Here is a 16738-nt window from a genome sequence, read left to right on the forward strand (position 1 = left end):
TGGGACGTAAAAACAACAACATTATTACAACTCAACCAGGCTTTTTTATTTTTATTTTTTATTTTTTTGCTTAACGTCGCACCGGCACAGATACGTCTTACGGCGACGATGGGATAGGAAAGGCCTAGGAATTGGAAGGAAGCGGCCGTGGCCTTAATTAAGGTACAGCCCCGGCATTTGCCTGGTGTGTAAATGGGAAACCACGGAAAACCATCTTCAGTGCTACCGACAGTGGGGCTCGAACCCACTATCTCCCAATTACTGGATACTGGCTGCACTTAAGCGACTGCAGCTATCGAGATCGGTGCGATTTATTTACAATAGGCCTACTAATATCGTCATATTTTATAGTAAAGTCTGTATTATTTATCTTTCCTTTTATATTCATCCATGTCCTCATGCCAGGATTATCCAGTTTTTCTATAGAAATGTTGGTTTACATGAATGCTTTTGTTGTGTCTATTACAAATTGCTCTCTACCACTTTTCAACTCCTTTGCGATGTGTAAAGTATCGCCGATTGTTATTTGCCGCTTAAAATTATGTTCATTTGCTTCATTCTTCTTCTTTTTGTGTGTTTCTGATTCTCTACAGTATTTATCGCACGTGTCTCTTCGTTTTCACGTAATGCGAACATTACAGTACTTACACATTAGAATCTTTCTTGCAGCATCAAATACATAGAAGGCCTCACTGTTGTATTCCTCGGCCCTCGGAAAAACTGTTGTGACTTTAGTTTTCAGCATTTTTGTACTTAAATGCTGGACATTTGCTGATAAAGTTTCATAAGTGGCGAACTCTCACTCCGAAAGAGTATAATGCCCACTGCTGTATCTACAAGCGATCTTGCTACGAACACAACGCCATTTGCTGTAATCGATAACAGATATCGATTTTTAATGATTGCCTTAGAGATCGCGGAACTGTATACACATACCTCCGATACACAGGGCTCATCGCTTTGTGTGCATTTGTGTAGAGAATATACAGCGCTATCAATCAACTGAGAAGGAAACTACTATAGTCAAGTTCTCAGAAGCATTTAAACGTTTATTGGAGATCTTTTCCGATACAATTTCGCATTTTTCGTACCAAGTGGGGTATATTTCGTGATTATTGGCGCGATTCGCATAATAAATCGGATTTCGCGATATTTCGCGAGTTCATTTTGCTAAAGTACGTTACGGTGTGGTACCTATAAGGTCATATATAGGCTACAAAGAAGATATGGAAAATTTCGTGCGTATTGCTATTACCAAAAAATACGGCACCTATGTATAATTATTGAGATATGGATCCCGGACCTTGTACAAGTAAAGGAAATCCTACGCGTGCATACAGACCATGGATAAGTTAACAGATTATTATGGAACTTGTGAACAATTCAGATTCTGATCTGTATGAAAGTGATCATGAAGAAGAAAATGAAAATTTACAAGTCCCTCAGGATGCTGAATCATCAGATTCATCCCCAGAAGAACCAGTCGCAAAAAGACAAAGGGAGGTGAGAAGCACGGGAACACAATGGAAACAAGATATTACTCCTGTGAACATGCCCGTTTTTCCTGGCGCACCAGGACTAAATGCTAATAACCTTGGTATTTCTGCAGAATCTTCACCTCTAGATTTCTTTGGTTTATTTTTTGACAGTAATGTACTGAATGTTATCCGAGTGGACAGTAACAGATATGCCCTACAGCAAATACATCTAAAGAAGCAAGAAGGCCCTTTGAAACCTAAATCAGTGCATGCGCAGTGGAAACCAGTGACTCTGAATGAACTAACGTTATTTTTTTGCAGTAGTGATTCACATGTGTTTGATTCGTAAACCTTTTCTCCGGGACTACTGGAGCACAACACCAATTCTAAAAACTGACTATGCAAAGTCCATTGGAATGTCGAGAGACCGATTTCTCGCTATTCTGACAATGTTGCATCTGAACGACAATGATAAGCAAAAACAAAGGGGCCATCCAGGCTACGATCTTCTGTTCAAAATCCGACCAATAGTAGACTGCCTGAAAACAAGTTTTCAGAATTGTTACTCTCCTGATGTATCATTGACAATCGATAAAGCAATATGTCCATTTTGGGGTTTTTTTTTGGGCCCATGTCACAGTGGAGGATTACAATTCTTCCTTCAATGTTGTTGACAGACTGTGCGAACCAGTAAAAAATAGGGGGCACACAGTGTATATGGACAGATGGTTTTCAAGTCCCACCATTTATGACCATCTGTGGGACTGTCAGACTAAAGCAGCTGGCACCGTGGTGCCAAATCGGAAAGGAATGCCAAAGTCAGTTCGCGATAAAATGGAAAAAGGGTGAAAAAATGTCATTGCAGAAAGAACACCTTCTAGCAATAAAGTGGTGAGATGTTCGAGATATGTATATGCTGAGCACTGCACATGATGATGACATGATTGAAGTACCCGCAGCAAGAGGGAGCCACGAGAAATCCAAACCATCAGCAGTAGGAGACTATAACAAATTCAAAATTGGTGTTGATAAGTCTGACCAATTGTTGGCATATTATGCATTCACAAGGAAATCGATCAAGTGGTGGAAAAGATTATTCTTCCATCTGTTTGATCTTGTCATAGTGAATGCTTATATACTGTACCGTAAGGCTTCTTCACAAAAACTTCCCCTTTTGAAATTTTGTGAACGTTTAGCGGATGATTTGATGAGTAGTGTTGGGGCCGAAATTACTGAAGAATCATGAGCATCAACTGCGGGAAGACTAGTAGGTAGAGATCCTTTTCCACACAGAATACCTGCAGTAGGCGCGAAGAAGGAAGGACTCGCGCAGCGTAGATGCAAAGTTTGCTACGACAGGTCCAAACATAACACCGATCCTGCTGTGAAGAAAATGAAAACGATATATTGTCGTAAACGTGATGTAGGTCTTTGCATAGGAGAATGTTTTTAGTCTTACCATACCAAAGCTAAGTATTGGGAATAACAATGTGTAATTCTGTTATTCAGTGACTAAAAACCATCACTTTTCTAGAGAATTAGAAATTTAAGTGCATGAACAAGGATATCAGAATGGACCAATATTGTAGCGTAAGTTTCTTTCCAATGCTGAAGGTAAGCATTTTTTATTTGATTTTGTGGGATAGCCCACTCTTTGTACAATATGTGTATAAATTTGTTAATTTATAATGCGAAAACTGACAGAACTGTGATTTTTTTTCTGAGAGTCTAAATTACACCGGCACAGGGTAGGGGCGCCATATTGAAATGTCCGGGCTCAGTGTTAAGGAATTCATTGCCACACACTTGGAATTCATCAGGTGATTTCCAAAAGTCATTGATAGCGAGGAGCTGGCCATCAGTGCAGAGAAATCGAAATGTCTCTAGTGAAGCATACTGCTGGAGAAAGTAAGGAGGTCTGAGAAGAGTGCAAGAGCAACATAAGCTGGGAAGAGAGCTCTTTTTATTTAAAAAAGTAGTAGAACTGAAAAAGACTGACTAGAATTACCTAACAGAAGTAGAAAAAAATAATTTCAGAAAAAAATCTAACATAGGCCTTAAAAGAATATCTGAATATAAATGTTCAATTAAAGAACATGAATAATATTAAATAATATACCCAAACAGAATGTGAGGAGGAGAAAAGAGAGCATGGAAGGATACGTTATGTCATCCGGAACTAATAACGAATGAAGTTGCTGTTGACAAAACAGTGTGGCATAGTAAGAAATAACCAATAAGAGAATTAAGTAGTTATAACATGTGTAAGACATGTTTGCCAAGGAGACAGGCGAGGCAGTAAGATATGAACTGTGAACAAGAGACGTCGCGTCTAAAGCAACTTCAAAAGGATGGTTGAAGTGAAGGAAGGCAATCGCTGAAACACAAGTAATAACTTTAAATTTTGATTAAAGGTACCATAATCAATATTTATCAAATCTAGTAGGGAAAATAATGTAGAGAATTTAACATAGGTAAGCAAAAAATATAAAACTTCCAGAATCTTTGTGGAAACACAAACAAGAGCTATGTAAGGAATCAATCTTGCTTCTTCTAAATGGTTTCCTATCTTCTGCTTCTATATGATTCGTTCTTTTTGTTTTACAAAATGTTTGTATACTCTTCTTATTTCTGCCTTTGATGTCCAAGTCTGTTTTGTTTATCCAGTATGAAATTGTTGTATGGGTACTTACCATGTTATATACGATATGGGAAACAATTCTTTGCATGTCACATATTTGTATGCTAAGAGAAATAAAAAATGAAGAAACAAGTGTGCGAACATACTGTATATCAAAGACAGGAAGCTGAAAGGATAGTAACACACACAAAGAATAAGCACAGTAACTGGCTAGTGTTAGCAGAGGGTGCAGGGGAAGAAAGAGACATAAGATGAACGTGAAAATTCAAAAGGACAAGGATAAATTTTACATCTTTGCACATTTTCCCCCATAGATCAATATACTTTCTTCGAATTAAAATTAAATATTTTTCGTAATACTATAAAAAGACCTGGCATTTAGGGTAGCTGAGAATTTATTTTTAGTGGTTTGTTTATTTTTGAGATCAGTTGCTGGTGCTTTTTCAGATGATAGGTCAAAAGTGGAATAGTAACGATTTATAACTAGAAGAAAAACGCTCTCTGATTTCTGTTTTCATTATAATCTGTACGATAAGATAACTGGACTATTAGGATCATGTCTGTCTTGGATATGTTGTTCCTGTTATTGGTATATAGAGATTTGAAGACATATTTCCCAGTGGTGTGTAGTACATTTTCATATGTCATGCTCAGTTACTATGCATGGGATTAGAAGTGACTTCTACTTGTTTGATGTTAAAATAGTTCAAGTATTTGATGTTGTGTTTTTATTTTTATTCCAAAGTATAGCATTATAGTTGCTCTGTTATAGGTGTTCAGCCATCTGTAATACCTACTGATGATCAGTTTTCACTGTTCCAATACCTCCATTCCTTTTCAGGTAAGAAGGTGGTGTGATGAGTTAGATTTATAACGAAGCATAAACTCTCGGAAATTTCTGCTAACTTCCTTTGCATTTCCCACCTTATATTCGAAAATACTATATTCCAGTGCATGACATTTGATGTTTGGCAGAATAAACCAGTGTGTTGTATTTATAAAATAGTACATACTCCTGTTCAGTCCTAGTTTAGGCATTTAGCAATGCTTTTATTACGGAAACATTGAACAAGCAGTAATATTTATTCTCTTTTACTAACCTTTTGTTCATATAATTTTGCTGAATTTATTACCGGAGAAAAATTACACATATATGTAAGGATATAAGTAATGGCCTAATTTTGCCATTTGATAGAACTAAGGAAGTGATTTTTTTAACCTCAAATACTTTTTATGAGGATATTATTTTATGGGGGTTAGAATCTATATTTGGGCACAACCAGGTTTTCTACATCACTTTAAATGTCTCCATCAAGAAGTAAAAGTGCTTGCTGATATCTTTATTAGGTACTGTACGACTTGAGCTAAAGGAAGCCATATTGTTTATTAAATTATTGCCTGTAAATAAAAAGTAGTGCCAACTTACCTGTAAAACAAAACCATGTTTACTCTTAATCTTAATGATCTAATATCACATTTCAATTTCCTATCAATGAATGTTGAACTCTTCTTTTCAAAAGTTATAAAAATTCCATAAAAAGAAATTCAAGGTCTGTATGAATATCTTGCAGACTTTTCCATTCAATATTTGTGAATCCTTGTAGTTTTCCTTGTCAAACATATACATTCCAGTGGGTCATGGACTACAGATTTATCAAATTGATCAGTTTAATTGAAAAGCAACTTTCTGAGAAACTACAGTTCAGAACATACACCTTTGTTCTGTTCACAAGTTTGTTAGCAACTATGCTACACATTATAGATTGTTGGATGAAAGTAAAGAAAATATGTAGTTAATCTACCTTGGTCAATACAATAAATGTTAAGTGGATTAATTATATATTTTCTTTACTGTAAATTCAATACAGAACAATGAGATTCTTAAATTGCAATCTGTATAGTAAGATACATTTTTTTATAATTTGAAGTAGTTAAAACCCTGCTCCCAAATTAAAAATTGTGAACCCTTATCAGCTTTTGAAGTAGCATAAGAAAGCAGGTAACATATCAGTGTCCTTTTAGGAGCTAAAAGTAAAAGATCTGCACTAAACCATTACCCTTCACAACTATTAATTTCTTACGATTTTGTTTTATCTGATGGAATTTCCTCACACACACACACACACACACACACACACATTATTATGATCACCTGCTAGAAGTGGCACGTACAGCACTAAGCCTCTGACGTGGGCTGGTGACCTGGGTATATAATGCAACAGAGAGGCTGACTGTACACATTGCACTTCCTGCTGTCATGAGTAAGGGAAGCGATTTAACCAAGTTGCAGAAAGGGATGATCATGGGCTTTTGGGCCAAGCAGACAGCATTTCAGGCACAGCAATGTTTCTGAACTGTTCACGTGCCTTTGTGGTAAAGGTGTATCACGAATGGCCAGATAGCTCCGTTGGGAATAACTGTTATGGAAACTGCAGAACTCATACCATTTTTGTCTGAGGCATACTTAGACTACAAAGATGCATGAAGGCCAACTGACAGGCTACAGTGGAACAGCTCACCGTCCAAATGAACCTGGGAGCGTCCAGACCCGTTTCTACTGCAACAGTTCAGCGAACCCATCTGCAAGAGTGACAGCACACACGCTAACACATGTGCATCCAAGAAAACAACTGAAATTTTCTCAACAGTATGGCGATTGGACCATTACTGATTGGAAACTGGTAGCCTTTTCTGACATATTTTCAGCTGCATAGAACAGATGGGCATCAGCTTGTCCAGCAAGAAACATTAGCGAACCAACACCCTGTAACCATTGCTGGACAAACAAAAGATGGTGGGGGCAGAGTTATGGTCCAGGTACTGTTCTCTTGGTATTCTCTAGGTACGATGATCCATGTGGAAGGCACTTGCGATCAATTTGTTTATGAATCCATCCTCGGTGAACATGTCAACCCATACATGAGGATTGCTTTTCCTTGGAAGGATGGGATTGTTCAGCACAATAAAGCACCTTGCCACACAGCTAGAAGTATCCACATGTGGCTGGAAGAGTACGTTAAAGACTTCAACCATCTTCCCTGGTCCTCAAACAGGCCCAGTTTCAATCCAGTAGAACATCTGCAGGGCCACCTCAATCATAGTGTTCACCATCTCTCCCCTCTACCACTCACCATTCAACAGTTTTAGGACGCACTGCAGATAACATGGCTCCAGATACCCATGTAGACCTATCAGGACCTGACTGACTCATTCCCAGCACACCCAGTTGCTTTCCATGCTGCAAAATGCAGTTACTCTGGATACTAGCATATGGTCATAATAATGTGATTCAACTGTGTACATACCCATGCGCACACTCTGGTTGACAGAATAAAATACTGGTTGCCCAAGCATCAAGCGCCACGCCCTAGAATTTAGAATTTCACATTTACTGGTGATGGCATTAATTAAAATGTTAATAAGTACTTGGTGGCGTTGTCTTTGCTAGGACAATCTTGATCTGCAAATGTAATGACTTCCATGATTTTGAATTGAGCATTGTATCATTTAGTTCTGTAATATTTCTTGTTGTAAAAATAGATGGGTATTCTTTTCCCTCATTAACTGCTTACATACAGTATACTATTTTGTGCTTTTGTGTAGAGTTTATTATATTAAATTAAGGCACTATAGTTCTGTGGGAGCCCATCTGGTGGCCATGACACCATGGTTAGCCACTTTGAGTCCCACTGATCGGAAAAAAAATCTCAATCAGAATGTTGGCCGGCAGGGTAGGGGAGGTGGTGGTATACAATTTCGAATCACTTGATTGCGTGCCAAAAGCCTGGATGAAATTCCAAATCTCTCCACCGATTAACATTGTCTTCACGGCCAATTTGACTTTGATATAGATGTTGATTCCCGTAGGGAATCTGAAATATTTGTCCCGAATGAGTAAATTTATAATACCAATATAGTGGTCCGTTACTGGACATTATATATTTTCCAGCTAACTCATTCCTGGTTGCCAGCGTTTCGCCCTCGTGTGCTAGGCTGGGCTCATCAGTTGGTACCTAGCACACCTACCAAGACGCTGGCTAGTGCATACCGTGGAGGCCACTGCGTAGGCTACTTGGAGCCACTGGCAGTGCCAATGCACTATGAGAGACTTCGTCTCTTTACCAAAAATTGATGCCTGCTTGGCTATCAGATGATATAGATGTTGATTCCCATAGAGAATCTGAAAACATCCTCCTTTGATGGTACGTTCTTCCTCAGCTATCCTGTGTATCTTCTGCATGACAGAATTGAATTGTTGCTTCCTTTTGACACCTTGAGGAACTCCTGCAAGACAAATTTCCAGCATTTTACCATGTCTTAAAATTTGTAGTAATGAAAGCTTGTTAAATAACATATTTTTAAAATAATTTATTCAGAAAAATATGTGTGTTGCTTAACCCTACATTCCTTGATCTGTTTGATAAGAGCTATGCTTGCTGCTAGATAATCAGTCTGAAAATGTTGTAGGGTATTTTCATGAAATTACATAATGCTCAATCATTTTGTGCCATTTGGAGACACACCATCATGGTAATTGAAGAACAACTGAGTGAACTTGAGTTAACCAAGTCATATATACAGCATGATTCAGCTGCCCCTTCTAATGTAGTTTTATGCAACCCACAATACTCATTCCGTCCTGAAAACGTCTGCCTTGCCGGTATGCTCAGAAATTACAACCGGATATCTTGGTATTTACCGCCTCACCATGATAGGACGCTGTAATGTTATACTTGTATTAAACGCTGGAAGACGTGTGTGTGCCTTCTAGATTATATGAACCTGGCATGCCGGCGAAGCTCTAAATTGATATTAAGACCGCAGTAAGCCTAATACTTGCTATAAGCTGCCCGGTGTGTCGTACGGAACCGCAGTGTAGTTGATAAAGGCGGAGCTGAGCGGGCTTGCATGTCGTGAGAGGTTTGAGTCCAGGGCAAAGACTACAAATTTTTGAAATATTAGTTTAACCCTTTTTCTGAACACTCCTGCCTCTCCAGCTCCATTTACGAATCTGCTTGTAGAGGGATAAAAGACAGCACAAACATATTGACAGCATATTTATAAAAATCAACTGAAGCAAACACAAAATAAATATAATACAAGTACAATACAGTATTCGGGTGCAATGTTCAGCATTTTCAAACCTGAAATTATCTCAGACAGTCACTTTTTGTCTGTAATAGTGCATTGTGTGGAACTTCCCAAACCACTCGCCGGGATGTAATCCAGGCATATTTTCTACGAGTATTGCTGAAAAACACAGTCTCACGTCGTAATTCAAGCTTACTGTTCATTGCCATATTTAGGATTACGCCTAAAAATGCTTTGAATTCAGGAAGAGTAACATCTATCCACGACCTCCTAATAGACTCACTCACGTGTGAGTGGCGTAACCTTTTGAATGTTAACACAAGCATACCGGTTAGTCTCGCGCAAAATTTCCGACAATAACTCGTCAGTCATGAATAATTGGAAAAGGTCAAGTTCAGTCAAACTTATGGTGGTTTATAACCTGACGTACCTGTGAATGGGATTTTGAAGTCCAAGTCAGTGTAATGGTATTTCCTCCAGCCATCAGTAAAGGTACCAGCACTGCCATTTAGCACAATTTTCTCATTATCTGGATTTTCATCACTCAACTCACCAACACAGTCTCATTCCGCAATATCCTCCTCAAGACTTAATTGAAAACCACTCTCACTATCGCTGAAATCAACATCACTTTCACCTAGAAGTCTAGCTATTTCTCATGCTATTCGAACTGCAACTACCGCAAGCTATTGAAATACTGAACAGATAAACGTTGACTCAAATAAGTGTAAATAACAAGGATAATGGACGCCACCTGCCAAACAATTGCAGGAATATTTAATTATGTAGAGCAACGAGCCACTCCCTCTCCCAAGGCGACGGTCATCAGGCTGACGAGGCTCCAGACTTACTTTATAACCTTACCTGTTGCTATATAACCCCTGAAATTAAATTTGGGTAACATGCCAGGTTCAGCCTCACTCCACTGACTAAAGACTCACTTTAAGTTTGATTCTATGACTTTACTCCCAGAATAAGAACTAATATGTGACATACACCAACAAAAATAAACACTTATGCAACCCACTTAGTGCTTGCTGTTTACATAGAGCTAATATACACAATACTACCCAATAAAATCATCTCTTCACGAGATTTTCTCGTTTGCCGTCTATAAAGGCAAATTACAAATCATTAAAATCACTAATTTAAAAAAATGAACATCATTATACTTTTAACATACCTCCAGGTAAGAGACCCCTTCGCACTCCACTGTTACCGTGAATCCTAATCTGGTAGAGAAAAGTACGACGACTATTTCTCTACATATGGATGCAACCTTCTTTAAGACGAGCATCCCTAACCTTATTTACACTTCTTCGTCGACGTCTTGAATTCTTTCCAATTGCTGGCTGGACAGAAAGCGTTACATGTCCGGAGGCAAGCAAACAGCAAAATTCTCCATCAACTGAAGCTGCATACTGGGGTGACAAGTTCCAAACAAACACTTTCTTTTTCAGAAAGTCCACTGCAAAGCCGGTAAGTTGTTGAGATTATACCATGTTCACTCCGCAACAGATACTCCGAACAATAGCAGATCGTATAGCAAACTGCGCAAATACGTCGCTCCCGCAGACCAGTACAAATGAGAAACACACAGTATCAGCATCAGAGTCAGAAACAGAATGAGAATCAGAATCAGAATAACTCGCCGCACACGCGTACCCACTTATATATGCTTGCTACACGTGGTTATCGCGTCCTGAAAAGTTGACTGGTAGCAACGCTCACACCGGCACTTCTTCCCGCGTCACTCTGTCAACCCAAACCTCGCTCAAAACAAAGCCCTCGCATTGGCTATCGAGTATATGATGTGACATAGACCGTCCACTCATGTATGTCACATTGATTCACTCCAATTCTTCAACCGATACAACCTGCCGTACCCCGTGTTTTCAAGCCACTTGTTGCAACACATCCAACTGACTTCAACCGTCCTTCCCGATATAGTCGCAGTTTTCCCGGTTGCACAATCCTTACGGCTAGGCCATATTTACAGACTCTTACCCAAACGGAAATTTATACAAAATATAATGATGAACATATGCAATATTCCCTAACTATACATTCTTCTTATAATATTACGTTTTTACATGGTAAATAAACAAAATTACATGATTTTAACCTTACAAACTATATACGAAAATTTCCTAACCTAAAAACTCGGGGATCGTACCTACGTACGGTTACAATACCTCCCCTTGATTTGTGAAGATTATATACAATACATCTGAGCAAATCACAGTCTTTTCAGTACAGCAGCCTACACAGCCTGTCAAAGTCACTCAGGATTTAAAGAAAATTCACATATTCTTCTTAACATACACAAAACATCTGAACTTACAATACTTCACCTTACATACCTCTTAAGATTGTGAATATTGTGTGTACCAATCATGTCACCTTTGTTATTCAACAGGTGATAAGCACACTTGCCAACTTTCTTACCTACTGTGTAAGGTCCCTGATACAATTGAAAAAACTTACGAATTTCTTTGTTGTCTGCAGATGAAATGTGTGGAACCTTTAGTAACACCTCCTCCCCTACTTCAAAACTATCTCCATGATGCCTCCCCTGCTGCATCATTCTCCTCTCAGCTGCCTTCCTTAAATTCTGCCTCGCTAAATCAATCACCAAGTCCTTTGGTACATCTTCGCCTGTGGAAAGACCTAGAATCCTAGCCAATTCCCGTTCAGGCTTACGACCCAACTGCAACTCAATCGGTGTTAATCCAGTGCTGTCATGTCTGGTCACATTGCACCAATGTTCCACATCTTCCAAGTAAACCAAGAATTGTGGTTGTCACTAATGTATGTGCGAAACATACGGCCTAGCTCACGCATTACCCTCTCAGACATATTTCCCTGAGGATATCGTATGGAAGAGTAATGTACGCTAACACCAATATCACTCAGTCCGTCCCTCCATGTACGTGAAGTAAATTGGGATCCATGATCCGACAAGATTCTTTTTGGTTTACCGAACTCCGGTATGTACCTCTCCAGAATTTTCCCCACACAGGCCCTTGCAGTGGCCTTACGCAAAGGATACAATTTGACATACTTGGTGAATGAGTCAATAACAACAAATATATACTGATATGCATACTTAGTTTTGACAAGAGGACCATACAGATCTACACAAACCAACTCTCCAGGTCCATCTGTCACTACCGCTTGCCTCGGGCCCTCCAGATAACGATTAGGATGTTTACTTCTTTGACAGGAATCACACTTTGCCAAAGTCTTCCTAATGTCTCTCCCCATATTCTTCCAGATGAAATTCTCCTGTATGGCATCCAGTACCTTGTCTGCTCCAAAGTGACCCAGCTCTATGTGGTAAAACCAAATTATATCTGGCCTGAGGGACTGTGGTACTACCACCTTCCAACGCCCCTTAAAATCCTCTCTTGACACCACGTCACCTATCAACTTATATTTCTTACTCCCCCTAAGTATATCTTTTCCATCTCCTTCCACTTCCAATTCTAGTTTAATCTCTCTCAATTCTTTGTCCTTGAGCTGTTCTTCTCTCATCTTTAAGAGTCTTAATTTCTCTTGCTTACTATCTTCCGTCCTCAAGCTACATATGAGTATTCCCTCCTTCTCTTCATTCCTTACCTCCCCTTGCATGTCAGCGGGGTGCCTACTCATATAGTCTGCGAAGGCATTCTCACTCCCTGCTATATGAACCACTTCGAAGTCGTACTCTTGGATTGCCAGTATCCACCGCGGCAAACGACCCGAGATCAATTTACAGGTCCTAATGAAAGCAAGAGCATGATGATCTGTGTAGATCGTAAATTTCCTGCCTAACAAATAAACTCTAAATTTTCTAAGTGCATATACAATCGCAAGCAATTCCTTCTCACTTACAGTGCATCTTTTCTCGGCAGGGTTAAGCCCTCTACTGGCCAGAGAAACTACACCAAAATTACCTCCCTCGTCAGGTTGACATAACGCCGCTGCTATGCCTAAATCAGATGCATCGGTCATCATATAAAAGCCCAGCGTTGGCTTAGGGTATCGCAATATGACTGCCTCGTGAAACCCTTTCTTCAAAGCCTCTAACGCTTCATCGTGCCTCTTTGTCCATTTCCATTGATCATTCTGCTTTAGTAGCTCTCTAAACGGTTCTGTGAGATAGGAGTACTTAATCACGAATCGCCTGAAATAGTTACATACACCTAGCAATGATCTCAACTGTTTAGCGTTCCTAGGTGTCTTAACCGAAAAGATCTTATCAAGCCTAATTATCTCAGGTGTCACACCTTCAGGTGTGATCTCATGCCCCAGAAAAATGACACTAGGGGTACAAAATTTAGATTTGCTCAATTTCAAGGTGAAGCCAGATCTCAATAATTTATTAAAAACAGTGCACAAGTTTTCTAAATGTTCCTCAAATGTTCTAGAAGCAATTACTAAGTCATCAATGTGCGTCGTCGTGAACTCGTTAGTTTCTGGACCAAGTGCAATATCTAATGCTCGTATCAAGGCAGAAGACGACGTCTTAGTGCCAAATGGTACGCGGCAAAACTGGTACAGCTTCCCACAATGTAAAAAGGCTGTCAATGGCCTGTCTTCTTTTCTGAGAGGGACCTGCCAAAAACTTGAACTCAAGTCAACAGAGCTCAACCAAGGTCTACCCTCGAATCTCTGAATGAGCTCCTCTGTGGTCTCAGGTCTCTCATGATCAGCCGTGATGCGTTTGTTTATCTGCCTAGCATCTAAGCAAACGCGTACTGTGCCGTCTTTTTTACCCACAACAATCAACGGGTTCACATACTGACTCACTGACTTCTCAATAATCCCATCTAGTAACATTTCATTAATTAAATCATCTACAGCCTTAGCATATGCGTGGGGTATGGGATACCGATAGCTATCAAAACTCGACCTGTCAGTAACATTGAACGAATGTACATATGAAGTTGTCATTCCAGGTTTCTCAGAGAACACTTCCTTACATTCTATTAACAACTCTAATAATCTTTCCTTCTGATCTTTATCTAGATCCACCTCCTCTGCAACTGCTCTAATCTCCTCCTCTTTACTCTTAAAGTTCCCCTTCCCATCAGGGATACTATCATCTTCTCTCTCCGAATCATCACAATATTCTCCCAAGTCTCGCTCTCTCGACAAGGACAAGTTTTTCTCTTTCACCACCTGAATACGACACATCCCATATGCAAATTGGTTCTCTGTCACACAGTAGGCCAGCCTAACAGATTTCAGATCTTCCCCTGTCTGCAAACTTACTTCAACATGCAGATAATCTAATTTACACTTACTCCTACTCAGAAAGTCTGAACCCAAGATAACTGAATAAATTAAATTTGGAACCACCAAGCATATATGTTCAATCACGACATCCCCAATACCCATTTTAACAAGGACTTGGCTCCTGATTCTTTGCGACTTGTTACCAACAGCAGAAATGACATATACAGTACATTAGACACAGGAATCTCCTCAAACTCAACTCCTTTACGCTTCAACTCCTCGTAGAATCTACTATTAATACAGGACTTCTGGCTACCTGTATCCAAAAGCACTTTCACCTTCTCCCCTACAATAAAGAATTCAGTAATAGGATTAATGGGCATGTTACTTAAATTACCCTTGTCAGCAATGTGGTCATTAATCAGATCCTCTTGAACATCTATTTGATAGTTAATTTCCTTCATAGCACATGTTACAACAGCATCTTCATTTAGGGACAAGTCGCCTAACCTATCTCGCCCGCCCCTTAAGCGTTTAAATTTCTTCTTGGTGGCTGATCATCTTGATTTGGATTATGATTCCCATTCGATCCTTGTTCATCCCTGTCCCGATTTTCCACATATCTGCGGGACTCAGAACCTCTGCCATAACCACGGTTATTCCTCCCTGGGTCTTGCCCTCTGTGGTTGCCACCTCGATTGTTTTGGTCAGGGTACCGATGGTACTCTCCTGGACCATTCTGTCTCTGTCCACCATTCTGGCGGATATTGGAATGACTGTCACTATTCCAAGCAGAACTTACGGAATCGAACCTCTCTAACAGCTGTTCCATGTCCTTAATAGTTTCAATTCTCTGCATGCATGCTGCCAACAACCTCTTCAGAAAAATGTCCCAACATCCTTCTCACTATATCCTGTTCTGATGAATTTAAGTTCAGGCTCTGATTTAGTAACACATGCTCCAAGAAGTACTGAGTCATGCTACCCCCTCCCTGAGTCTTATATCTGCCAAAATTAATTTTGTCTTTAGCTTTCCCTTGAATACTATTGTTCCAAAATTTGGCCTTAAAGGCTACCTCAAATTCACTCAAGCAAGTAATCGTTTCCCTGTATACATCATACCAGAGTTTAGCCTCCCCCATAAGAGCCTCAGAAATCTTAACCTCTACGGTATCCCACTGGGTGATACCATCTGACAGCCCTTTCCCAAATCTTTGTTTAACTACCTTGAGAAATTCCATAGGACCTAATTGCCTATTATTGAACCGTGGTAACTCTACTTCCTTGACCACCTCAATCTGCTGTGCTACCTCAGTCATGTTTAACCCCTTCGACTTTAAATTAGTAAATTCCCACTCTAACTTTTCAGTTTTCTCTTTTGTTTCCTTAATTCTAGTGTCCACATTAATTCTCATTCCTCGAATTTCTTCCGTCACACTAGACTTCACGCTCTCCACTTTCTCCTCAAGAATAGATCTAAGTTCACTTTTGTCCTTTTCCATCTGAACATGTTGGTTTTGAAATTGAGTGATTTGGCCTTCAACTTTACTCTCTAACATCCTGCCTCATTTTAATCTCATCCACCTTCATAAATTTCTCTTCCACCAGTTCAAACCTCCTTTCTGTATTAACCTTAACACTCTGCAGTTCTCTGTTAATGCTTGAAAATTTCTCTTCCATTTTCTCTGTAAGCATCTTGCCAAAACTATGCAACTCCTTCTGTTGACTCTCAATTTTATCACTTAATTCCTTCCCCTGATTACTAATTTTACTACTCAAATTATCCCCTTGATCACTTAATTTAGCCAACTGCTCTAATACTAACTTCATAAACTCATTATTACCCCCCATGTTACTTTGATTTTGCTCACTAGCTTCCCCTTCACCCCCCATTACAATTCCATACATTTTTTCCATAGACATATTTTCACTCAGACAACTACTTTCATCAAAACTTTGTATGCTTGTGTCAGAGCTGCTCTCCTGATCATTAACAGACATGCTTCCTTTATGCACTACACTTCTCAAATTTATAGCATTACTATTATTCTCACTAATATTCATGCTCCACTGATAAACATAGCACTCCAAACATGACAACACCGATACATAACTCCTGACACAAGCCCACTAAAACACTGGACCAAATGTGCCTACCAAGGTCATATAGCAAGTCTGGATATCATTCTGCCTCACGTTGGCGGCGCCAATTGTAACTACCGCAAGCTATTGAAATACTGAACAGATAAACGTTGACTCAAATAAGTGTAAATAACAAGGATAATGGGCGCCACCTGCCAAACAA

The 16738-nt window shown here is 39.5% G+C and overlaps 1 protein-coding gene across 7 annotated transcripts in view; it reads left to right on the forward strand.

Annotated features, from left to right (window-relative positions):
- Positions 1–16738, forward strand: part of yem (yemanuclein) — a 661372-nt gene that overhangs the window by 582462 nt on the left and 62172 nt on the right. For 4 of the 7 annotated variants that reach the window (XR_011017928.1, XM_068226662.1, XM_068226663.1 and 1 more), the window contains one exon: positions 4892–4960. The exons of the other annotated variants lie outside the window; for them this stretch is intronic. Coding sequence is in view for 3 of the 4 variants with exons in the window: in XM_068226662.1 (XP_068082763.1) it covers positions 4892–4960 (69 nt within the window). In the remaining variant the exon portion in view is untranslated. The remainder of the gene's footprint in view (positions 1–4891; positions 4961–16738) is intronic. 7 annotated transcript variants of the gene reach the window in all.

Source organism: Anabrus simplex, chromosome 3 (assembly GCF_040414725.1).
Source record: "Anabrus simplex isolate iqAnaSimp1 chromosome 3, ASM4041472v1, whole genome shotgun sequence".
In the NCBI taxonomy this organism is placed as follows: Eukaryota; Metazoa; Arthropoda; class Insecta; order Orthoptera; family Tettigoniidae; genus Anabrus; species Anabrus simplex.